This window comes from Dermacentor variabilis, chromosome 8, assembly GCF_050947875.1.
Source record: "Dermacentor variabilis isolate Ectoservices chromosome 8, ASM5094787v1, whole genome shotgun sequence".
Classification (NCBI taxonomy): domain Eukaryota; kingdom Metazoa; phylum Arthropoda; class Arachnida; order Ixodida; family Ixodidae; genus Dermacentor; species Dermacentor variabilis.
Genome location: NC_134575.1, coordinates 19559186 through 19584390, shown reverse-complemented (window position 1 = coordinate 19584390; position 25205 = coordinate 19559186). Strand labels below are relative to the sequence as shown.

The 25205-nt window shown below is 45.0% G+C and overlaps 2 protein-coding genes across 5 annotated transcripts in view; both read left to right on the top strand.

Moving 5' to 3' along the window:
• The window catches only part of LOC142589772 (uncharacterized), a 65983-nt gene extending 56849 nt beyond the window's left edge, over window positions 1-9134 (top strand). For 2 of the 4 annotated variants that reach the window (XM_075701361.1, XM_075701362.1), the window contains 3 exons: window positions 1968-2097; window positions 5630-5800; window positions 8416-9133. In XM_075701361.1, the coding sequence (XP_075557476.1) occupies window positions 1968-2097; window positions 5630-5800; window positions 8416-8726 (612 nt within the window). In that variant the 3' untranslated portion in view covers window positions 8727-9133. Of the gene's footprint in view, window positions 1-1341; window positions 1651-1967; window positions 2098-5629; window positions 5801-8415 lie in introns of those variants that run through there. The other 2 variants (XM_075701359.1, XM_075701360.1) reach the window with 2 other exon arrangements.
• Window positions 9135-19730: 10596 nt separating this feature from the next.
• LOC142589769 (uncharacterized) lies at window positions 19731-23281 on the top strand. Its single transcript, XM_075701355.1, has 2 exons — window positions 19731-19888; window positions 21532-23281. Exons 1-2 carry the CDS (start codon window positions 19792-19794, stop codon window positions 23199-23201), a joined length of 1767 nt encoding a protein of 588 aa, XP_075557470.1. The 5' UTR covers window positions 19731-19791; the 3' UTR covers window positions 23202-23281.
• The last annotated feature ends 1924 nt before the right edge of the window (window positions 23282-25205 follow it).

The following is a 25205-nucleotide window of genomic DNA, read 5'->3' as shown; positions in this document are numbered from 1 at the left end:
GAATCGCCAAAACACTTCTTGATCTCCTCAACGAAACAGGCCCAAGTAGTTAGTGCGTCCGCATGGTTGTCATAGCAAACCATCGCCCTGTCCGTCAAAAAGAAAACAACGTTCCTCACTTGGGAGGCAGCGTCCCAGTGATTGTACTGGCTTACCCGCTCATAATGCGTGAGCCACTCCTCGACATCTTCCCCTGCCTTTGCGGAGAACGTACGTGGCTCTCGGTAGTGCTGAATCGGGGCTGGTCCTGCCGATGCAGTACTGGGAGCGTCTTCGTCTCGAGGCATGATGGTCGCCGAGGGCAAACGTCCGGCAAGGCGGTGGCTTCTGCGAAGGTCTTGTACTGACGGCTCCGTTGTCGGTGGTGGGAGTTACCCTGCACCGTTCCACCAAATGTTACGCGCGAACCGTTTACATAAAAATGCAAGGCGGATCAAGGCAAGGCAAACGGTTGGCGCTTATTCCTGGGGCGGTCCAAACGCAGCCCGCCGAACTTCGTCACCCTCTTTCTCCACCCTCCGTCCTTCTTTGTCATTCGTGCTCGTGGGAATATATATATATATATATATATATATATATATATATATATATATATCTGCGGGCCGGACACCCCTTCAAATTTTACCGTGGGGGAGGCAGAGCCCATCCGATGCCAAAGCCTACCCCCTTCCGAAAATGTCAATACTAGAGTTCAGTCACCCACATAATTTTCGTTTCTCTTGAGTTGCCTCTACTTTTTCCCTTAACGTTTTATTGCGACAAAGCGCTTACGGCATCATTGTTGGCGTGGACGTGCACGGCTATTCATTCATTATTTCGCATTATTTCTGCAAATCATAACAACAGGAGGACAAGCATACTAGAAGTGCCAGCGATGGCTAGCTCATCCTTATTTTTTCACTTCAAATGTTTCTTTATTTCCAGTGTAAACTTCATGGTGGTGATGGTGGTGCTGTTGCAGCAGGGGAGGTTATACTGGCAAACTCCTCGCAAGTTTCATGGCCCTTTAATTTTATTTTAGATATGCATTTATCTCTATCGGTTTCGGTCGACATGATGTCAAAATATGTGCACCCGCATTTCTACTTGTCATGCGTCCCTACTTTTTACTTCTTTATTTTTATTCTGCGATCGAAGCGTCACTTTGATGCACCACTGAATAATTTTCTTGTTTGCCTTATTAAATTCTTGACAGTTATAGATTATACATATCGTAGGGCCCGTTTATGAAATGACATCTGTATATCCACATTGTTTCTCAGAAATTCTTCTCCCCCTCTTGTTATGTTCATACTTATCAGTTCACCTTTCAAATTATTTTTCATTTGAATTTTATTTTTTTCTTCTCACGCGCATAGACTTTCTATAAAAGCACCTAACCGCACACACATATGACAGCCCTTGTACAAAGAGGGCAGTGGAACGTATCTTTGTTCAATTCAGGCGTCAGTCGATGTCACACTACAGGTGCCTTCTAAACAAGTGGGAGTATTGACCATCTTCAAGGTCGCAGCAGCTGCTGCAAACCATGTCAAACCTGTCACCCCTCCCTAGATTACACTGGCTACCTCTGTCATCTCTCCTAGTGGACACAACTGAATGTGCACCTGTTGGCGTGTGAGTCACTTAGAAGCTGCGTACCCGTTTTGCGTACGTTTTCTTTTTCATGCAAGTTTTCATTCACGGTTGTTTTCGTTTACTTTGACATGGGCCAGCGTACGGGCTGGCATTCGTGACACCGCTACTTTCTTTTTCTCACACGCACAAGTTCGCGAAATTTTACATTCCCGTTTTTGTTTCCTCTCGCTCGCTGCTTTCTCTTTCAGACATGATAGCTTTGGATTGTAATTTGAATATAGGAAGAAACATAATTCTGTTACGTGGAAACTCAAACACAAACCTCTTTACCAGCTGCCGTTTGAGGTCTGTTATAGTAAAAGCGATGCGGCCCTCTCGCTTCCTTGCAGCACCATCCAGATGGCGCTCGCCTCCGAGCATCCGTGGCAGCGGCGGCGCCTGCCGTGGGGGAACAAAAGGAACCAGAGAGCTTGCCTTCATGGATAACGTTTACCGCCAGCATTTCTAGGAAACAGTTCGGTAAGCTATTGTTGCCGGAAGCCGTGAGAAGCAGTCAGGGATCTTCGAATGCTAACGTGTTCTACTGTCAAAGGCGAAGCTCAAGTGTCCTCCAAATGTTTACGTTAACTGCACATACCTTTGCGGAGGCGTTGTTCCCGGTTACCCATATAGATTGCTGTCTTCAACGACATTACGAATATTTCTTGTCATCCACTGCATTCGCCACGTATTTGAAACTGAGCTTACAACAAAAGATCTTAATTTCTATGTCAGTCATAAGAACGCTACTTGCGCAAGAGTGCGTTAATTTCGGCCAATTACTTACAGGAGGTCAGGCTGATCGCAGCGAATGCTACAGAAGAATAAAATGGGTCAGAATGCATATGGTAGGCATTATCAATGTCATGACCAGCAACTTAACACTTTCTTTGAATGTTCTGCAACTGGACTGCAAAAAAATGTTCTGCAAACTGGACTAGCGTCTGGTCGACCTACCTAAACTTCCCTGCGTTCTTTTCCTTCTCCTGCATAAATACGGCATTCGACCAGTGCTGATATACGCTGCCGAAACTTGGAGTTGAACAAAATGGTTGAGAAGTAACTGACCATTCAACAAGAAATGGACCCAAACAAAATGGTGGGCGTAATGTTAAGAGACTTGGAGGCAGCGATATGCAGTAGAGAGATAGCGCGTGTAATCGATATTCTAATTACATTAAAGAGCAGGAAGTGGAATTGTAGAGGCCATGCAATGGTGTAGGATAGATATTCAGAGGTCTACAAGGTTTATTCAGTGGTGCCAAGGAGAGGTGAACGTAGTCCAGGACGGCACAACTCTATACGTGGAATGATACAAAAAGGAAATCTGCAAGGATACGATAAGATCGCACAATTAAGACAGAGGCAATCGGAGAGGGCTCGCGAGCTCTTGGTCAAGCAGTGAACCCAAACTAGACTAATGAAGAAGAATAATATCTCCTGTGTCTTTGGAACAAGTTTTTATCAGGGACTTCCCACGCAGCAGTATTTGCTTTCCCGACAGTTTTAAAGAAATACCTGTCATCAACCTCCTAGTTTCCTAGTACAAGATAGACTTCAGTCTTGCCGAAATGGTGGTCATTGGTGCTGCATCCCGACAAATCTAAGGAGCATAACGACCACAAAGCGTAGTTTCACTGTGCATGGCCGCATGTAAATCCGAAAAAACTTCCTGCTCTGCCTGCTATGCTTCAAGGCTACTCAGTGTAAATTTTTTAGCTGTTCCTTTGTGTTTAGCCACCGCCAAATTTCGGTGTAAATTAAGGTAAAACGCAAACTCATCAAACAGGAACGCGAACCAAAATAGTGCCATTGACAGCAATACATAGAAGAGGACCACTATCACTCTTTGAAGCTGCAACCAGATTGCGCAAACGCATAATACGCCCATCTGATATTCATTTTTTTAAACCCTCTGAGGTCGTTAAGATGAATGACCAAGACTACGTAGATCAGCGACCAAGATGTCCAGGGTTCAATCACAAATATTTTATCAAAAGGTCCTGTAGGATTTGCCCAATGAACGATACTGAGTTAGAAAAAGATAATCCTCGCACAAGGGCATGTGAGTGCGAAGCGATAGATAACTATTCTGCCTATGAGTTGATAGAAAGCGAGCACGCACAAGATTGTGTAAGGCTCGCTCACAAAATTTTAGAATGGTGCACAACAGGATCGGCAGGAAATCGCGTGACCAAAGTTGGCCCTTTAGCAAGCCATTTCTGGACAAATTTCAATCTGTCATTCAACTATGTGCAAGATATGACGTGACATTCTACATTGTTCACTAGGAAACTGTATCCGGACCTAGTATTGCGGCTCTATCGAGGTGGGTGGAGCATCCTCACGCGCTCCGCGAGGCGCCTAACGATGACCCCCAAGATGGCCACATACAGAATTCTACAAACGAATTCCACGAGGTGATTCTTTGGGGAAATTGACCGCAAAGCAGAATGCATAAAAATATTCGGCATTCTTCGCCACATTTGCCCGAAGCATTGTGTACTCTGTTGCACAATATGCTGTAAGCTTGCGTTCCCCTCTTAACATCTGCATATTCCTGCTAGCACGTCAGCAAGCGTTCTTGACATTCCACACGCTTCCTCACAATCGCTTGTTGTTTTCAAACCATTCCGCACTTGTTCCATTATTGCTAAGTGTATGAAATTCCGAACCTCGATTTCAGATACAGCTAAAAACGGCGAACTTATGCCACAACTTAGCTTATTTGAATTTAGTGTTCTACAGGCGCTCTTTCTTTTTCTCTCTCTTGAACGTGACCAGGTGCGGCACATATGCCAGTGGTTCCGGCCGAAAATTTTCATATACAAAATTTGAGCTGGCTAGATATTGGTTGATTTCTTCTAAGCTCAAGAATGAAGCTCTCTCCTTAATATGAAGATTGTTTGAACTACTCTATGTGTATGCTACTCAGTCAAGCACTGGCGAGTTGATCGCAACTATAGAAAGTTTTAAGTAACGATTCCATTGTTTAAGATATTTTGTTACCGTAACTCTTAGTAGCACATGCGCCCCGAAAGATGCGCTCAATTTCACGTCTAAGTTTCAGTGAAGGCAATATTCATGCACCAGCTGTAAGGCACAAATATTGAGAACACACTCACTTGTCACGTATATGGTTCTTCGGTGCTTAATTCAAAGAATCAGGGAGGAAGCCCAGCTTATCAGGTTCACCGTTTCGGAAGCATATACTAGGCTGCCCAGGAAGTCAAAATATATTCCGGCGTGTTCGAAGTAGACAGGGAAACCTACCTTTCGCTCCCCCTTTCTACATCTCAAAGACGTCATCACCAATTGAAAATAGGAAAATAAGGAAAAATTACTCTAGAACAAATCTTTTTCATGGCTCATATATTCCAGTACACCATCAGGCAATGGAATGAAATCTCACAGCACATTACTGAATGCCAAACTGAAGCGTCGTTTAGAACTCTGTTGTTGGATGTCTAATGACGTGAGTGGTAATTTTTTGCTGGTGCATAGCGGCGTGCGTGGTAGTTCGTTGCTCCGCGCCAACCTTACGGAAAAGACTATGTATTCTTCCCCGCCTGTAGTAGTGCCTTCAGGCGTTGCAGGTATTTCAAATACAACAAACACCAAACGATATGTTGAAGGTTTCTTTGCCAATGTAAATCCTTAATCGAGGACCGACGCAGACAATGGAGGCGAAATAAAGGACAACCCAAAAGGACCGACCATAGAGAATGAAGACAGGTTTCTGGCGCCACAGGGCAGTCTTTATCCAAAAGTACTGTCTATTGACGTCATATCGAAGGAAGAAAAGAAGCCCTTGGCAAATTTCGTGGTCCTGCTGCCGTCTGTATAACGCCCATGATGCTCCTCCTGCTTTTTTAAACGCTTTAAATGTAAAATAAAGAAACCATTTTCGTTTCCGCATAATAGGTAGGGCGACAAATAATAATATCCCAGCGAAATATTTTTCGCACTGTTCTTTCCAAGCTTCTCTACCACACCTCTCCTCCCCTTCCAGGTCGCAATGAAGTTGGAGCGAGATTTTTGCATATAAAAGGCGCTTCCATCTTCCAAGGGCCCATAAGCCTGCTGCATTCTGCATCCAGAGCCATGGCCCGCCTCTTAATAGTCTGCGCACTTGCGGCGTCCCTCTCCTGCATGGCCTACGGACTCTCCAGCTCCTCTATTGGTGAGATTCACTACAAGTCGTAGCGCGAAATATGTGAGGACGATTCCTCGCACATATATCCCAGATATTTTCTCACATGTAGCACCTAGCTGTTTTGCGTTCGGTATTGTAGAAATTCTGCGCGCAGTGCTTGTGGGTTTCCCAACTACGCTTTCTAGCTGGGCCGAGAAATCTTGTTCGAAACGTTGTTTCTTAGAACGTTATTTAGAACGTGAATAATAGCGATCCGCGGGGGCTGCGAAACCTCCAAACACTTTTTACATCGTCCTTCACCGTTTATTTCGTGGTACATTTTCAAGTTTCTTTGACGCCACAGTGCAAGATCACTACCCAAATCCGGTCTCCTTGGCCCAAAATGCTTAAAATTCAAGGAAAGAGTTGGACACGTGTTGCTGTTGTGCTCACTGTTGCCATGTTGTCGATACCCAGAAAAATAGTTCATGCCTCATACTCCGGTATTCCTTATATCTAAGTCAATACGTCTCGATTTGCAAGGGATATAAACACGATCAAACTTTTGTGAGTTAACCAAGAAAACCTCACAGTTTCAGCTGTTTCGCACAATAGCGTTACGTGTACTGTGTACGGGGCTTACGTCTCGTCGAAATTACTCCGAATTGAAGGAGTTCTCACCCGGTATCTGCATTTTCAACGTATCTGCTTTCTACAGTGTAAAAGCGCCTGTTGGTGGATTTCAAGAATCCCGTCCTCATGTCTACCTCCCGACCTTCATCCCGTCGGGACCTTCCCGATCTTCATGTCTATCTACTAAAGCTGAGGATACAAAGTATTAATCATATGAGCCTCAGTTTCCAACAGTACTTTTGTGACGAGGGTGTTGTAGTAATTTATTTGTGCAAAATATTGTGAATAGCTTGATTCATTCATGATTATTTTCTCCTTGAACGTGTCGCAGAAAGGTTTCATTGTCTTTGGGTCAAAATGATTTCGATAAGACAGGCAAAGCAGTTAAACTTACCATAATCTAGTGAATAAAGCTTCGGAATTGATATGTTCGCATCATCTTGAATATGCCATAGTTTTATTAAAGTCGTTTTGTCCCCATCTTTATTTATTGCATATACTTTGAATCTACCAGCACCATTTGGACATAAGTAAATAAACTCACATACGTCACTATACTCATCTTTTTATGGGCCAGAATATTCACGGTAACGGTTACAAACGATTATATCGTGAGGCTCTATTTAGCGGTGGCTAAGTGCGAACTCCACGGCCTTCTCCAAAATTGAGAACTGACTTCTGGCCCGTTCTTAAGAGAGTCAACTGTTTCTTTTAGAAAAAATAACCATTCAAAATGTGAAATCAATTATGCTCACTCCATCGCCTGATGACACAATACGTATTGTAATAAATTCTACATACCACGCATTATACCACAGTTACAATTGAAGGACAACTGACTATCGGATTTTAAACTGAACAAACCCGTTGGGCGCGCTTCAAGTTAATTTGTGTTAGAAACTTCACTAGGCACCTACAACCACCCTCCACCGACTCATAAAATAAATTTACAGACACATTCATACTTGTCGAACGGCTTTTGTATATATTACAGCGCAGAATCCAGAGGGAAATTTATGTTCCGAAATGCAGAACTTTAAACAAATTGGGCCATTTGCAAACCCCAGTCCCAAACACGAGCCTAAGAGTATTAAACAAATGCGCGTAATGACGAAATAAATGTTAAATGCATTTAAAGGCTAACAGTATATGTTTGTAATTTTCTGAAGTTCCTCAAAACAATTTTCGTTTTACTTGGCAAGTGCTTAGGAAAGGCATTTGTATTGGGCCCTTACGAATTTTGACTAAAAATTCTAAGAGGTGTTGTAATTCTTAGCCTTCATCAATGCATTTTATTACTTTCATCAAAGAGCAATAAACCATTACTTATTATATGTAATGCATAGAAACTGCTGTAAAATATTGTTCATAAGGTGGGCTTGGGGGGGGGAGGGAAATGAAACAATAACATTCACATTGTAATTACGTCCAAATAACTTCTTCATATCCGAAGCCATACAAGCGGGACATGACAGGGAAGATTTTTTTTAATTTATACATCTACTTAAGGTACTACAATTATTTTAGTCCTGTAGCTGCATTAGACAAATTACAACAAATTGGCAATATGTTTTAAGTTGCGCAGATAACGTTCGCTTTGTCAGCAAAAAGAGCATTTTCCTGAAACCAGATATAAGTGTTCAAATGCGAAATGTGAAGCCCAAAATCTCATAAGCCAAACATAAAGCCCAAAGGTAGCACGAAATTTTAAGCAATAAATGTCTTGCAAAGAGGCATGCGTAAAGAAAGAGAGTGCGCATATAAAAAACCGAAAAAATTGGTATTTACTGCTGCAAGCGCATTTGCCGCTTCGCATTCCTCAATGTTTTCTGTTTCCCGAATGTGTACTGCTCTCCTTCGGTCACTTCACCCGAAGCCCGGAGAGAAACAGTGCTCAGAAATGCAGACTGAAAACCTCCTCCTAAAAGTCACACTGCGCACGTCCCCCCTCCCCACTCCCAACACAAAAGAGACTAATAGAATGAACTCATAATACTCTCCTTTTGCATATTTCCCATACAATACTGCAGGTTCTTCAAGTTCCAGCCTTGGCGCACGAGGTGGTAGAGGGCGGCTTGGTCAGCAGCAGATGCAGCAGCAGTGGGGACAGCATATGTGGGGAGAGCCTTGGGGACAACAGATGTGGGGGCAGTGGCCATGGGGCCAGCAGTCCTGGGGACAGGAGTCCTGGGGACAGCAGCCGTGGGGACAGCAGCCGTGGGGACAGGAGTGGTGGGGACCGCAGCAATGGGTCTCAGTGCCATGGGGACCGTCGCAGTGGTCATGGATGGGGCACCGACCACACCAGCAGCAGCGGCAGCAGGAACAACAACCGCACTAATATTGTCACTAGCAGTGGATTCTCTACTAAACACGGCGGCAATCAACAGCTCATTCATCTAAGAGGACTCGGCAATAATATAATAAAGCAAGGCTCATCACTCTGCAGGTGAAATAGGCAACCTGTCTTTCTTGCGTACATCTGTGCGTCTTCGTAGAGGCCGTAAAAGGAAAGCCCAGGAGCTGCTGATAGCTATGCCGCTGTAGTGCGTTAGCTTCAAATAAATTACAAGAAATAATAGCGGGACAAAATATCAAAAGATTTCCGACTTTGCGTCTGTATGGCAAGATCAAACAACTGTGGACATGTGTGATTCAATAAAGAAATGTGTTCTGCCGATTACGTTTTTTTATACGAACAACAATAGTTATGCCCGTGCTAAGGTGAGTTTAAATTTTAGGAATTAGTATTTCTGATACTCTGGAGCTTACTCTGTGAATGAAAAAGAGGCGGTATGCCAAAGCTTTACATCACCGCCGTAGCTCAGTTTAAGCATGATGTGTAAATCAATGAGGCGATGCCTGAAAAATTGCTGTCTTACTAAACGTTCCGTAAACTTTACACACCTTTATGAGGGTCTAGAATATTCATGTACTTATTTCTCTTGGAGCTCGAAAACACATCATCCACGAGCTGTTGCTCGTGAATATCAAGCCCACGCGCTGCCTCGGCACCTGTCTTTTTGAGTAAGGGCCGGCGTATCAAACAATAGTACAAAGGTAATTGACACGAACGCAGCTCTTGATGTTATTAAGAAATATATTATTTTGACATAGCTTGAAAATTTCTCGCTAACGTAGTCATTGTTTTACTAAAGCCCTATTTATATTTCTTTCCAATAGTTTCCAAATTAGGCGTGCACCTTATTTACTCGGGTAAGGCCAGCCCTCGTTGCTTGGTCCGCACCCTCCTTTTGGAGTGCAAAAATTCGGGAACAAATTCCGCCAGAGCGCATCTCACGATGACTGTCGAAGTTAATCCGTTAGCGTTAAACCAATAACGGGACACAGCACCTTTAAACCGTCGAAACGAGTTACGTATGAGGCGTGTACGGAAGCGAGACTCCTCTTTCGCGCTTCGGATGGATGAATGGATGGGTGGATGTTATGAGCATCCCCTTTGGAACGGGGCGGTGGGTTGCGCCACCAAGCTGCCTATGCTGTCTGATGTCCTACCTAGGTTAAAAAAGAAAGAAAAACACTATGAATTCCCACAACCCAATTTTCTGATCCCCTATTGCGAACTTTGCTTTTGTACGTCCCCGTTTTTTTTTGTCGTTTCCCTACTTTTCTTCCACAAATCTTCGAATCATCTCTTACTAATCTCTATTGCGGACATGTTTACTCGTCCCCCGCTCTCGCGTAACCCAAGGGCTTCGAGGAGGCCAGTGGTGCCTAAATCGACTGCTGGACAAACGTCTTCACATTCTAATAACACATGCTCCTTCGTTTGCCTAGCTTTACCGCAGCAAGCACATGCTTCTTCTTCCTGCTTATATCTCGCTTTATAGGTGCGTGTTCTAAGGCATCCCGATCACGCTTCGAAAAGTAATGAGTTTCCCTTTAAGTTATCATAAATTGTTTCTTTTCTGATTTCGTGTTTTTCCCCTTAAGCAGTTACTCATGGCAGGTCTCTTTTCCATTGCCGACACCGCCGCTTCACTAAGAACACTCGGCGCCATCTAGCGCCACCGCCGCGAAGCCTGCGCGTGGCCTCTGAAATGCATTGCACGCCGGCACAACGTTTAGGAGGCGCGTCATGCAGCATCAAGGCTGCTTTCTCGCGCTTTTTTTTTCTGGACACACTGCGCCATCTAATAGCACGGCCGAGAAGTTCACACACGGCCTTTGAGACGAGAAGCGCGGCGTGCGGATGCCTGCAAACACTGCTTGCACACTTCGGTCTGTAAACTAGTTTAATTTTCTTCGAAGCTATCGTGTGATAAGCACATCTTAATCTGTAATCAGAGCTCCATGTGCTGATCGCGAGACATTATGCTATTATGTTTGTTAGTTTTTCCTATTAGTCTCTTTGAGTGGTGGGGCTTTTGTATGTGAATAGAGCAACGTAACTTATAAAAACTCAATGTCCGAAGCACAAATGAAGAATGAAAACAGAAAGCACACAACGTTAAAGTGCTAATGTATGTAGCAAAAGCAAAAATGCTGAAGAATGCATAGCTAAAGAAACGGTGTGTGCGCAGGTACAGACTGTTTTCCTTTAGCCATGCGCAGTTCAACATTTTGTACGCACCTACAAAATTGGGAAGCATGCTGTTACAAGCGCAGGTGGCAATTAACATTCGTAACTCCTTGCTGTGTCTTACGTAGTTGCTGTTTCCTTCATCAACCTCAGTCAGTGTGTATGAACACAATAATAACCAAGGCAGATTTACACGTATCGTGCAGAGGTCAATTGATAAGCACCTACAACGCACACGCACAAAAGGGCAGACCCGATACATGAGTGCCTTTGCATAAGCACAGCCGAAATTCCTTTTTGCGACACAAAGTTAGAAATGAAGAAAACCATGTGCCGGCGCCCTCCTTGTTATAGCGTCCCAGTGCTTCCAGAAAAATATTATATTTCATTGAAATTGCATTCAATTTTTCATGCGCACATGTTCCATCAGCACTAGCACACTCACCACTACTGCAATGAACGCCCTCAGGACAATGCTTCTGCATTCATTAAGAAAGGTAACTTCAACACTCAAGTGTCTTCCTTCAGTGAATGCGATCTTTGAGTACATCTTTAAATCTCCAACGATTTCTTTCAATTTCTTTGACTGCTATAACTAAAATATATCAAAAGCCCCGTGGCATGATGCGAAGCTTCTATGACGAATCCAATAGATTTCAAAATATGAAGTTTGTTTTTCTGAACGTACGTTTTGTTAATTTGGCATGTTTAATTTCGATATCGTAGAGTACACCTGCACTGCAGGTTCCATCCATGGGTATGACCGATGGATAGGTCATACCCCATCCTGTCCCCTTTTCTCTTTTTTCTGTTTTCTTTCTTTTGCACGCTTTTCCTTTCGTCTTTACTTCCCCTTTGCCTTCCCCTAGGGAAGGGTAGCAAACCGGAGGCTTTAACTCTAGTCAATCTCCCTGCGTTTCTCTCCTTTACATCTGTCCCTCTTTTTCTCTCTCTCTTAATTCCTATCTATCTCCCTTTCATTTCGATGCGCGTTGGGTTTGAACAACGGCAGATATATCAGATACCCTGAACAAGTAGCGATAACTACTTCCAAAAAAATTATGGGGTTTTACGTGCCGAAACCACTTTCTGATTATGAGGCATGCCGTAGTGGAGGACTCCGGAAATTTCGACCACTTGGGGTTCTTTAACGTGCACCTAAATTTCGCCCCTATCGATATGCGGCCGCCGATAACTACTTCCACTAGCACAGATTACATAAATTTTGACGGCGGAACCATGCAGCGCATCAAGTTCGATACCGACCGCGGTGGCCATATCTTGATGAGGTGACGTGAAAAAACCGTCGTGTAACTGCGATTTAGGGGTGCGTTAAGGAACCCCAAGCAGGTTAAAATAATCCAGAATCTTCCATTACCGCATGCCTCTGTCTAATCATGGTTTTCGCACGTAAATCTACAAAATTGATTTTTTTCAGCGAATCAACAATATTGCAAGTTTTCTACTACTTTTCTCATAATACGTTCGATATCATCACCAAGTTTTATCTCAAAATGCTTAAGCTATTCCTAAAGGACATAATTTGAGCTGCTTGACTTGATCTTTGAAGTTGGCCAAACTATGGTAAGTTATCCGAAATGCTTGATTAGCTCACATCTTTTGTAAGGTCTACCCTATATTACACTGTGTCAGCTTGATTGGTCTCTTAAATTTTCTCCAAAATATTTTAGGCGAACTTTAGAGCAAATCATTTGGAGACAATATTCTTCTCGGCTGCTAGTCGCAATGATAATTTCTTTAAGGCCCCCATCCTCTTAACACATAAAGTAGCAAACTGGACAAAGTCTAGTTAAGTTCCCTGCTCTCCTCCCTGCTTCCCTCCCTTCCTTCTCTCTTCTTTCTCTCTGAAGTAAACCTGATGACGAATAACCTCTCCTCGGGCCTACTTACCAAGCAATTCTGGAAGCTCTGCAAGCCCTCAGGTTTCTGAAAGCGGAGCTAGCACTCTCGGTGGTGCTTTCGGCCACGGGCTTTGCCAAGAGCAGTAAAAGTTGCAGCAACGACCTCAGCAGCCGTTATTGCGGCCCCCATTGAGGCAACATGGGCCGTTTCCTTGATGGTAGTTTCAGGCGTGACCGCATGTGGTTGCAGCCACCGTAGTAGCAGTACCCGAACTCCCGACAGCAGCAATGGGTTCCGTGCATCTATTAAACACCATGAGACGAGCAATAGCTACCATGCGTGAGGGAAGACGTCTCTAATGCAATAAAGCAAGCCTTTCACCATACGGACAAGGGGAAATAAGTTCTGTGAGTTTGACCGCAAAAGGCATATCAGCGAATAATTCATAGTTATACGGCATCGAACCCTACATCATTGAGGACACGACGCAAAAGTAAATGGCACAGCGAAAATTTTGCCCCACACCACCACAGAGAGAGAGAGAGAAAGAAAGATGAACGAGATGGGCAAGGAAGAAAGGGTACTTGCACAAGATTCTGTTTGCTACCCTGTACTGGAGGAAGGGTAAGGGTAAACGTAAGGCGGAAAGTACAGTGGAGACAAAAAGCAAACAAACGAAAAAGAGAGATATGGAAAGTCGTGAACGTACATGAGAATTACAGTCTGTCCAATAGGCCACTCGAACATCAAGAAATACGAGAGTGCGTTGACTGTCTTGCGGCACGATGACTGCATAGCTCGGCGTTCCAGGACTGATTGTTCCGAAAGTGGCCGGTCGTCAAGACGCACCAGCGCAGTCGCGAGGGAGTGCCTATGTAAGCTGTGTGAGGGACAATGACAAAGAACGTGTTTGATAGATTCGTCGTCACCGCAGTGGTCACACGCAGCACTATCCTCGCGTCCGATGCGAATGCAAATGATTTCGCAAATGCGTTGCCAAGCCACAGTCGGCAAAGTACCGTTGTCTCGGGTCGGGATAGTCCTGGTGGAGAATGAAGTAGCAGACAGGTGTCCAGTCGATGCAGACGTGTGCGCTGGAAACAAGGTGTGTTCCCCAACCATTGTAAGGCATCATATGCAAGCACTCGAAGCTTCGCTGCACCATCTCTTCTCGACAGCGGAATTGGTTGTTGCTCGACAGCGGAATTGTCAAACAGAACAAAGAGATAATGGAGCAATATTTACAGACGATTGCGTTCTGTGCATGAAGATAACCTTTACTTACTGTTAAAGAAATTATCGATGAACGGCCCGGTTGTTTCGAAGAAAGAATGACGGTTCGTAAACGACACACGGATGAATATATGGAAATAATCACGTTTCCACGAATCCGCATGCCAGGTGTAGAACCTGGCGAAGGACTCGCAAAGTACTACGTAATCGCTTGGAAAGCAAAATCTCCCGGTACATGACGTAGTGATGTGCGCAAAAAAACTCTACTATATTGACTTTGCTATATTGGAGGTCAGTTCATTAATGAATATCAGGAATAACAAGGGTTTGAGAGCAGTACTGTCGAAACGCCTCGTTACCTCTGCAGCAGATAACTTATGATAAAAAAAATATCAACGAACTGAGTATACGAAAATTAGCGCAATTGGTTATACAATGTATCGATAGTTATATATACAAAAAATTTACGTTACTAGTAATTTTCTGTGAATAAACATGTCTGAGAAGCTTAAAATTATTAGGCGAGTCGATTAGTTTGCTGTTATCAAGAATAATAAGTATATCATCGGAACGCGGCAGGCAATCAAACTCAAGATCTCGTGTCCTCAGCAGCAAAGCGTGAGGTCCTGCAGCCCCCACGATGTGTTCTGCACTCACCGTGGTAGGCAATTTGAGGCATAAGTGGCAAGAAGAGTGACCATGAGTGAGTTTAGAAGAATTTTAGAAGTTTTGAAGAGAACGAGAGGAACTAGCAAGCTTTTCCGAGTAATATAATTGGGCATATACTTAGCATTTTCATTCCCTTACGGCTTTTCTTTTGCATGCTCCACATTTTTTAGGTGGCGCTGTGTTTGGACACACTCTGCCATCTGGTGGAAAATGTAAACAGAGGAAAATGAACAACACCGTCTTTTGCCTCCAGACGGCGCCACTGGTTGCAAAAAATCTCTTCGACCGAGTGAACCAGCAATAATTTGTTTTGGTTTCAATGATTACTTAATGTCCACTTTCCAGGCGCAACTTCGAATTAGCTGACGCGAGACAGGAGTAATTGTGGATCGCTGGTAGACGCCTTCGTTGTGCAGTGGACATAGAGATAGTCTAATCATGACGATGATGATGATTACCAATACTCGCAGCACTGGCGCTTTCATTCAGGCATGTATTAGGAGCTGTTTACAATGAGTGCCATGTTTCACAAAGATTACACAAAAGCAAAATTGCTAGTGCGGCCGTACTTCAGAAATAATATCCCTAATACGACAACACTCTGCAGCAGGAACGAATCTATCTGCAAAAAATATGATTGTAATTAACCCATTGGATATCAGCGGTGCCAGTTCCAAAAAGCGATGACAAGAGTGTCTAAAATTTTTGTAGCGTCATCTTTTTTAGACATAGAAATTATGTTTTAAATGCACCTCAGTCACAAAACAATACATAGAGGGCTCTCAAGCCAAAGCCTGAAATACTACATAAAATATTTTTGGCCTCCCGAAAGACAGGGGCGATGACAACGGTAGGACGAATGCAATGTGAATATAGAATTTACTTAAGCACACTTCACCCCAACCAAGTAGGTTCAAGTAAACATTACTTTTGTTGCATGAGGACATATTGCAAGGACAACTACGTTCATTGCGTTTTATAAGCAGATGACACAGCCATATCTTCATCTGATAACTCTACTGCGGCTCTTACTTCAAAATTAAATATGGCATTGAGTAACATTATGAAATGGTGTAGCAACAATTACTTAGTTCTTAACCCTCCTAAAACTAAATTTATGTTGTTTGATAGTGCTCAGAGGCCCTTAATTTCTATTTCTGAACTAAAGCTTGGAATTCATTCAATTCCCGTTTACAACGATGTTACTTTTCTTGGCATACATCTTGACCCTAACCTTACATTTCGCTGTCACTTCCAACATCTCAAGCAGAAAACTGCGTTTGGTATCCGCGCATTAACGAAATCTCACCCTTTTCTTTCTCGTGAGGCTCTGCTAGCGTTGCATTATGCTTTAATTATTAGTCACATTAATTACGGCATTGTTTCATGGGGCAACACGTACACTTGTCACTTATCATCAATTCAACTTATTGAAAATCAGTCAATAGGCATTATCACATTATCACTTCTAGCTCCATGCAATCCAGTGCCTCTGGGTTACTTCGCGCGTACAATATCTTGCCTGTTGAGATAATTTATTCCAACTTAAAATACTCGTTTTATTCCACAAGTTGCTCCATATAACGTTACTTTCAGTTCATTGCAGTTTATCTTTTGCAGAATAAAAATATAACCATATTTGCGGCAACAACATTTTCTTGTTACCCGTGGCTCATACCAATTACGGCGAAAAAAACATACAAGTTCGCTGCAATTTCTCTTCGGAAGGAATTACCATCAACTATAAAACCCTGTACTTCTCTTGAAATCTTTAAAAATTACCTTAAGCATGAATTCTTGCGACAACTGTACTACGATATGGCTGTGTATCTGTGTATCCGTCTCACATGTCATTTCTTGTGTTTCATCCCTCCCTTTTCCCGCCTTTCTTTTATAACGTAATTTTTCATGTTTGATATTAAATTGATTGTATGATAATGTATTTGATTCGTCAATGTTATTTGATAATAACGCTCATTTACTGTCTATAGCTATCACCACCAATGTTGTTATAATTAACCGAGGGTCCCAGTACAGTTTTTTCACTTTGGTAGCCTCGTCTGAATATTTATGTTGTAACTACTTCTATTTTTGGAACAAATATAACTGAACCTGAAACTGAATCTTAACGTCCTCTCAGCGCGGAAAATTTGCTTCCGCCATGGGATAATGCTTTATTACAGCAATCAGCTTTGGAGGCTCCAAAAACCTTCTTCACTGAAAGGAACATTGTCTCTATGTGCAGACAATTTCTGTATCTTTGTGTGTTATTGTCATGTCGCAGCATTCTGTGGGGGTATAGATTGATGTGTGTGCTGTTTTCCATTTTCTAAGCACTTTTACAAAAAGGGCTTTCTTGCCGAATTGTTTGTTTCCTTGTTTGTTTTTATATCACCTCATGTTATCATTGTTTGCTCAGTGGACAATCCATTTTCTGTGAAGAAGCTGGTGGCGCAACAATCGCCAACATTTTAAATGTCATCAGAATAAATAACTCACTCGCGCTACAAATCGCAATGATCAGGCACATGCCCGGACTCTTATCGCCGTCTACGTGTAGGTGAATGGGATTTACTTAGAAATTCAGGCCAATAAAGGCCGGTAGAAAGTAGTGAATAAAGACACAAAAACTTCTGCAGCCACAAGCACGAAGGTCGGACAAGTTGACGTACTAGCCATCAACGCCATGGCAACCGAATGATCGCAGTGCCAGAACTTTCCTAACGATTTCAGGAGGAAGAGCCCCATGTCGCAAAAAAATCCGATGTCGGCGTCAGACGTCGCTAGGCACAAAATCATTCCGAACCACAACCACGCAGGCTCTCCGCGTGGAGGACAGGTGTTACTGAACTAATTGAATTCCTCAAATAAAAATGAGTAATACAAGTAAGTCAGAATGGGTGCTACCTGTGTCAAACCAACAATTGGTGAATGGCCTAACTCATTTCTGTGTAGCTAAATTTGATGCGTAACGTCACCTTTATTCAATTCAATTGAACGTACGATGTCTTCGAAGAGTATATGTGTACCGCACGGGTCCCAACTTTCATCTCATTTAATCTGTATGCTTATGCACTATGCAGTTAACAAGCTATGCCGAAATAAAAACAGCAGTTCACGCCGATGCGCAATGTGACACTGATATGTCACGCGAAAGAAGGCGATATTTCACGTTTTTGAAGATTAAAATGGAGAGAGAGAGGTGAGCAAAGAGTAATGGGGCACACACACACATACATTTATGGCTTACACACTCCCAGTGTCACAGTGATGCATGCCTAGTGGCCCTTACCCAGGGGATCAGGAATAGGGCAGGCTAAATTTGATAGAGGTAATAAAATTGAATGAGCTGTTAGAGATACCTTAGACGATGCATTTTACCTAATGGTTTTATTTAGGGATGCATTCTTAGATTACGCAGGGCACAGGTAGCCTCACTGCCGGCGCTTTGCCGCTCAACATGCAGTGGTAATAAAAGCCGTTGCTAATACGCACATCAATGGACATGTCCTCTGAAATACTGAGCGAATGATATACGTGAAACCGGAGTGACTATACTGGCGGGCAACTTTTCTTGGCCATGAAGCGAATGCTACGGAAACTAAGCGCGCCTCTTTCACCGCTGCTGGAAGTAGCCCCGCAGTTTTGCTCTCGTTTTCTTACGTGGGAAATAGAAAACAGTACTTTTTTTTGTTTTCGGCAGCACCTAATTTCAAACGATACCTAACATTCACCAGTCAGCTATTGGTATTTTATTGTATTTTTAGTTTGCTCTTTCGAGTTTTCGCACACCCGAGACCATCGCACGTTTTGCACATTCATCAAATGCAAAATAACGCCCGTGCCTTCTGGTGAGTGTTCGCCGCTTGCTGTCCCGCCATTCAACTCCCCTGAGAGGCTGTTGACCAACTGTTGAGCAACAGAATACTGTTGAAGCACACAAAAAGAGTCTTTCCAGAGTCCGCGCGGAAACCAAGCGAACCCATCTGGAAATCGCAACCGTCGGCATGTACAAACGAGTGAGCGAGCTGACTTTTGCGCCGGCTCTACCGACGCCAGCGTCGCTTGCGCGTCAAATTTCTCACCGAGGCTATACGGCTGCTTCGGAGCTCCGACGCAGGCTGCAATGCTCGCTGTTAAGAACCTAATGTCTGTCGGATGTGAATAAACATTGATTGACGCCGAGTTAATTGTATCTCCCTTCACAAAAGAGGTTGCGCGAAACCGAAACCGGTGCCGAGCGCGCCCGGACTACACTGCTTACGAATACAATCATGTGAAGAAGCTCCGCCCCCGTAGCTTTCGCTTCATAGCCAAAAAAAAAAAAGTTGTCTGCGAGTATAGGCAAGAAAAGCTTCGCTCTTCAAGAAAGAGAAAGAACTTCATTAGATTTTGTGAAGGTGGGTCTTCCTCAGTCTGAATATTAATGCTAGGATACAACTGATCCGTCACTATATCGAACGACCTTCATTAACATATTCTTCTCGCGGCCAACCATCACAGCTTTGAATTTCTCAGGAGAGCCAACGTGCCCAAATTTCGCCGTCTACTGCTGTACGCTGTTGCCACTCAGGTTGCATGAAGTCGGAACCCGTGGGGCCTTTATTTCGCCGCACCGATACTGTTATTCGAGGAGCGCATTTCGGTAGCATCCTTGCGTCAGAGAATGAAAGGAGCCTCTTTCGACGAGCAAGAGCCCAGGCTTTGCGCATGAACGTACGTGGGCAGAGGAACAAAGCCATGAAGCATGTCTGCAGATCAATCACTAACCAAGTGAACACTTGTTCGTCAACCAGTGCCAGCGCTGTCAGCCAGAAGGGACCAAGGTCTCCCGCTGTCTCAAGACGCAGACAGGCTTTCGAGTGCATCCTTCATATGGGAGCGTATTTCATGCGAGAGAAAAAAAAAGCTGCATATTCTGCGCACGAAACAATACTCGTGCTGGCAAACTGCATCTCCGAGGGCTATTTTTTCTCGCGTGCGCGCATAACCTGACCTTCCCCATGACAAAAGAGGGGGAACGAGAATATTGTATATAAGACGTGTCGGTGTCCCGGAGACTCCGAGACCGTGCCGTTTTCCGGGACAGGAACCAACCATGGCTCGGCTGTTGCTGGTCTGCGCGCTTTCCGTGTCGCTCGCCTGCCTCGCCTCTGGCTACCAGACCCGATACTACATCTTCCGCAATGGCTTAGGTGAGTGCGGTTTGCCAATTCTGTGTCATCTACGTATCTCCGCCAAGCCATAACAAGTTCCACGGCGACAATGTTGAGCCAACCTCGCGGAATTCTGCGTAGTCGGCCCAAACACTACGTTCACCACTGACTTGTGTTTTGCTAAGCAACGTTCTGTTTTTACAATTTGCTTTAGTTGTATTACAGTTAAAGGCGGGGTAATTAACGGTAAGCGCACACTACTAAAATTTGCCGAAGGAAATTTCTCGCTAAAATCTTTAAGTGGCGTCTTGAAGTCCAATTCAGTATTGTCCCTAATCCTCAGACTCTGCCAGAACCAAGCCTTTCTCGATAGCTCGCTTACCACAGGTGTGAGTGGCGGCGAGGCCGAAGTTTGATCAACACTGATTATTCTTGCCTCGGCCAAGCGCAGAGTCTCATTCCGTGCGTTTAGAATCGTCACAGCTTGTAAGTGGGTGTAACAGCGATGGACATCAAGCATGTGTCCTGTATACGCGACAAACCTTATGCCAAAGTGCCTGTAAGGCTATTCCCCCGCAATCAAAAGGTGCCAACGTCAGTTGAGGCAGCCCTGCCGGCATGCAAGCGCAAAGAGAAAGCGCAACTTGCGCAAACGACAGGCTGCCTGCAGTTGTATGGTACATTGAGTGCGCCAGCAGACAACTGTAGATAAGACAGCAATGTTTCTCTATTCATGCGCCGCCTATCAAAAGACGTTTTTTCAACTGTTTTATTCCTATATGATGCGATATGCATAACTTGTGACATAAACCAGCTCGACCACAAATGCCAACTGCGAGAGAAAGCCAAAGAAGGAGCTGGAAACTTAGTCGATTTTGAATCAAATTTCATGAGGCCCAGATTTAAACGAATAGGCTTAATATTCTTCAACTACTTCTATGGAAACACACATTCCTCTAAAGTGTTCTTATGTACTTTATATTCTTAAAGTTGTCTCATAGCACAAGTCTTACAAACCTTAAACAAAGGTACAATGATCGCTACATTCGTCCGTACACAATAATATAAACTACAAGGTCCCCACATTTCTTTTGAGAAGCTATGATGCCCAGCATGCCTCTAAGAAGCTTATCTGCTCACAACAATAAGGAACACGAGAATAAGGTGAAAGCGGAAGCCAACTTTTATCTGCTCGTAGTAATTCAAAAAGCACAGAAGAAGTTAACTACCCTACTTTTCACTAAGAGTAAGAGGTAAACTGTTCAGTCTGATTTATGCAGCTGTGAGTTTGGCTCGGCGATACTGCAGGTGCGTTAAAGCACTTGCAATTATCTAAACGGTGTTTACAGGTTCGAAATTCTGTTTGCGTTGACTACATAGAAACTATCATATCTTGTAATCAATCTGTCAAATTACCACCTGCTGCAACCTCTTCGCTTACCGGAGTGAAAGATGTTGAAAGAGCAGTGCATAGAAAGGTAGCGCTGTCTGTGCAGCATGCACCTCCTGTCAGAAATGTGGTGTATACAATTCTCAATGTATCTGTCCGCGGAATTGTGTACACTGTCTTGGTATATCAGAAAACTAAAATGCCGAGTAGCTTCCTTCACATAAAAGAAATACCGCGCCATTTTGTCACTAGAGATGTGTAACAATTAACCTTCTTGTGAACCTATTGACAGGTGGTGGCAGTGGCCTCGGCGGCCTAAGCAGCCTCTTCGGTGGAGGATATGGAAGTAGCGGCCTCGGCGGAGGCATGTTTGGCAGCGGCGGCAGTGGCGGCCTAAGCAGCCTCTTCGGTGGAGGATATGGAAGTAGCGGCCTCGGCGGCGGCTACGGTGGCAGCGGCCTCGGCGGCGGCCTGTACAGCAGCGGTGGCAGTGGCGGCCTAGGTAGCCTCTTCGGTGGAGGTTATGGAAGTAGCGGCCTCGGCGGCGGCTACGGTGGCAGCGGCCTTGGCGGAGGCATGTTTGGCAGCGGCGGCAGTGGCGGCCTAAGCAGCCTCTTCGGGGGAGGATATGGAAGTAGCGGCCTCGGCGGCGGCTACGGTGGAAGCGGCCTCGGCAGCGGCATGTTCGGCAGCGGCGGCAGTGGAGGCCTAAGTAGCATCTTCAGTGGAGGATCCGGAGGTAGTGGCCTCGGTGGTGGCCTCGGCAGCGGCCTCTTTAGCAGTGGCAGCCTTGGAAGTGGCGGCTACGGTGGAAGCAGTGGTTTCGGCAGTGGCGGCTACGGCGGAAGCAGCGGTTTCGGCAGTGGCGGCTCCGGCAGTGGCTTCGGAGGAGGCTACGGTAGTAGCGGCGGGTACAGCGGGAGCGGCTATGGCGGAAGCAGTGGTGGCAGTAGCGGTAGCGGCTTGAGCAGCGGCTTCGGCAGCCTTTCAGGAGGTAGCGGCTTGGGTAGCCTCTTTGGCAGCCTTGGAGGAAGTAGCGGCTTCGGTAGTGGCCTCAGCAGCGGTGGCTTCGGTGGGCTCTTCGGCAGTGGAGGCTTACGTCGCCGACGCCGTGGACGTAGACATGGAAGGCGCTATGGTGGAAGAGGTGGCTTCGGCGGCAGCAGCATGGGTGGTGGCTTCGGTGGATACGGCGGCAGCAGCGGCATGGGTGGAGGCCTTGGTGGATATGGCAGCAGCAGCGGCATGAGTGGAGGCCTTGGTGGATATGGCAGCAGCAGCGGCATGGGTGGAGGTCTTGGTGGATATGGCAGCAGCAGCGGCATGAGTGGAGGCCTTGGTGGATATGGCAGCAGCAGCGGCATGGGTGGAGGCCTTGGTGGATATGGCAGCAGCAGCGGCATGAGTGGAGGCCTTGGTGGATATGGCAGCAGCAGCGGCATGGGTGGAGGCCTTGGTGGATATGGCAGCAGCAGCGGCATGAGTGGAGGCCTTGGTGGATATGGCAGCAGCAGCGGCATGGGTGGCGGTCTTGGTGGATATGGCAGCAGCAGCGGCATGAGTGGTGGCCTCGGTGGATACGGCGGCAGCAGCATGGGTGGAGGCTTCGACGGATTTGGTGGCAGCGGCATGGGTGGAGGAAGCGGCGGATTTGGCGGCAGCAGCAGCAGCATGGGTGGTGGCCTTGGTGGATACGGCAGCGGTAGCAGCATGAGTGGAGGCCTCGGTGGATACGGCGGCAGCAGCATGGGTGGAAGCTATGGTGGATTCGGCGGCAGCGGCATGGGTGGTGGCTACGGAGGATTTGGCAGTGGCAGCGGTATGAGTGGAGGTTTCGGTGGATCCAGCAGCAGCGGCGGCCTGGGTGGTGGCTTCAGTGGTCTTAGCAGTCTCGGTGGTTTTGGAGGGGGCTCCAGCGGAAGTCAAAGCGATAGTTCGCAGCAGAAGATAATCTCATTCTAATTGCGGCAGTAAATTAGAGACTCTCTTGGGAGAAGATATTTGTGTGAAAATAAACAACTCCTCCTGTCCTTCCAAAGAAACAGACTCTGTGCTTTTTAAATTCCAATTACACTTCACTTCTGCCTCCATTACATGCGCTGATGCATTTTATTATGAAATGGCGAATATGTGCCACTCATGCAGCATAAATTACAACAACAAATCAAATAAAATCAAGAAATTAATGCAAAGACCTCAGATTCCGCGGTCAAAATTCAAAGCAATGTCTGGAAAAACTGATTTGGTGTAAACGAACAATTGTAACTATGATGAAAAACGTTTAAGCATATTGACTCATACGAGCGCAACAGCGAAAATTGTATGTTTCTGTAATGATTCTATCCATGAATTCTCAACAGTTGACATAAAATAGGATATATAGAAAGAGCCACGCGAAGAGATTTCTTATGTCGTTACTGGTGCGTTTTAAACCATGGGGTTATTTGCTTTTCATGCCAGCATTTCCTATGATTACCTACGCAGTGGCTGCCCAAATATTCATGCAGTGTCCTACTTTTTTTCTGTGTGTGTGTAACAGGCATTTCTGCAATTCCATTGAATTTGCAATGGGCTAACTTTAAGAAAATAATACGTTGCCCTTTTCTGGCAGCTAAATGCATTAGGCCTCGACCATTCCCTCTTCATCATCATCAGCCTGGTTACGCCCACTGCAATGCAAAGGCGTCGCCCATACTTCTCCGACTACCCCGGTCATGTACTAATTGTGGCCATGTTGTCCCTGCAAACTTCTTAATCTCATCTGCCCACCTAACTTTCTGCCGCCCCCTGTTACGCTTCCCTTCCCTTGGAATCCAGTCCGTAACCCTTAATGACCATCGGTTATCTTCCCTCCTCATCACTTGTCCTGCCCATGCCCAGTTCTTTTTCTTGATTTCAACTAAGATGTCATTAACTCGCGTTTGTTCCCTCACCCGATCTGCTCTTTTCTTATCCCTTAATGTTACACCTATCATTCTTCTTTCCATAGCTCGTTGCGCCGTCCTCAACTTAAGTAGAACCTTATACGTAAGCATCCAGGTTTCTGCCCCGTAAGTGAGTACAGGTAAGACACAGCTGTTCTATACTTTTGTCTTGAGAGATAATGGCAACCTGCTGTTCATTATCTGAGAATGCCGGCCAAACGCACCCCAGCTCATTCTTATTCTTCTGATTATTTCCGTCTCATGATCCGGATCCGCGGTCACTACCTGCCCTAAATAGATGTAATCCCTTACCACTTCCAGAGCCTCGCTACCTATCGTAAACTTCTGTTCTCTTCCGAGACTGTTAAAAATTAGTTTTCTGCAGATTAATTTTTAGACCCACCCTTCTGATTTGCTTCTCCAGGTCAGTGAGCATGCATTGCAATTGGTCCCCTGAGTTACTAAGCAAGGCAATATCATCAGCGAATATCAAGTTATTAAGGTATTCTCCATTAACTCTTATCCCAAATTCTTCCCAATCCAGGTCTCTGAATACCTCCTGTAAACACGCTGTGAATAGCATTGGAGAGATCGTATCTCCCTGTCTGACGCCTGTCTTTATTGGGATTTTGTTGCTTTCTTTATGGAGGACTACGGTGGCTGTGGAGCCGCTATAGATTTCTTTCAGTATTTTTACATACGGCTCGTCTACACCCTGATTCCGTAATGCCTCCATGACTGCTGAGGTTTCGACTGAATCCAATGCTTTCTCGTAATCAATTAAAGCTATATATAAAGGTTGGTTACATTTCCTCATGCTTAGGATAATATGTCCTGCACCTTGATTGCTTCTCACAGCAGACTCGAATTAGCCACCTGGATTCAATCCATACGCGTTTGTGCGCCGAATCTTTTAATTTTTAGCATTGGCTCATAAGCACTTGAATGGCCTGCGCACCTTTCCGAAAGTGAAGGACTTCTGTTTGCGGGCCCTTCAAAACCACTTGGTACAGGATACTGACAGGATGCTTGCAAGAAGCCA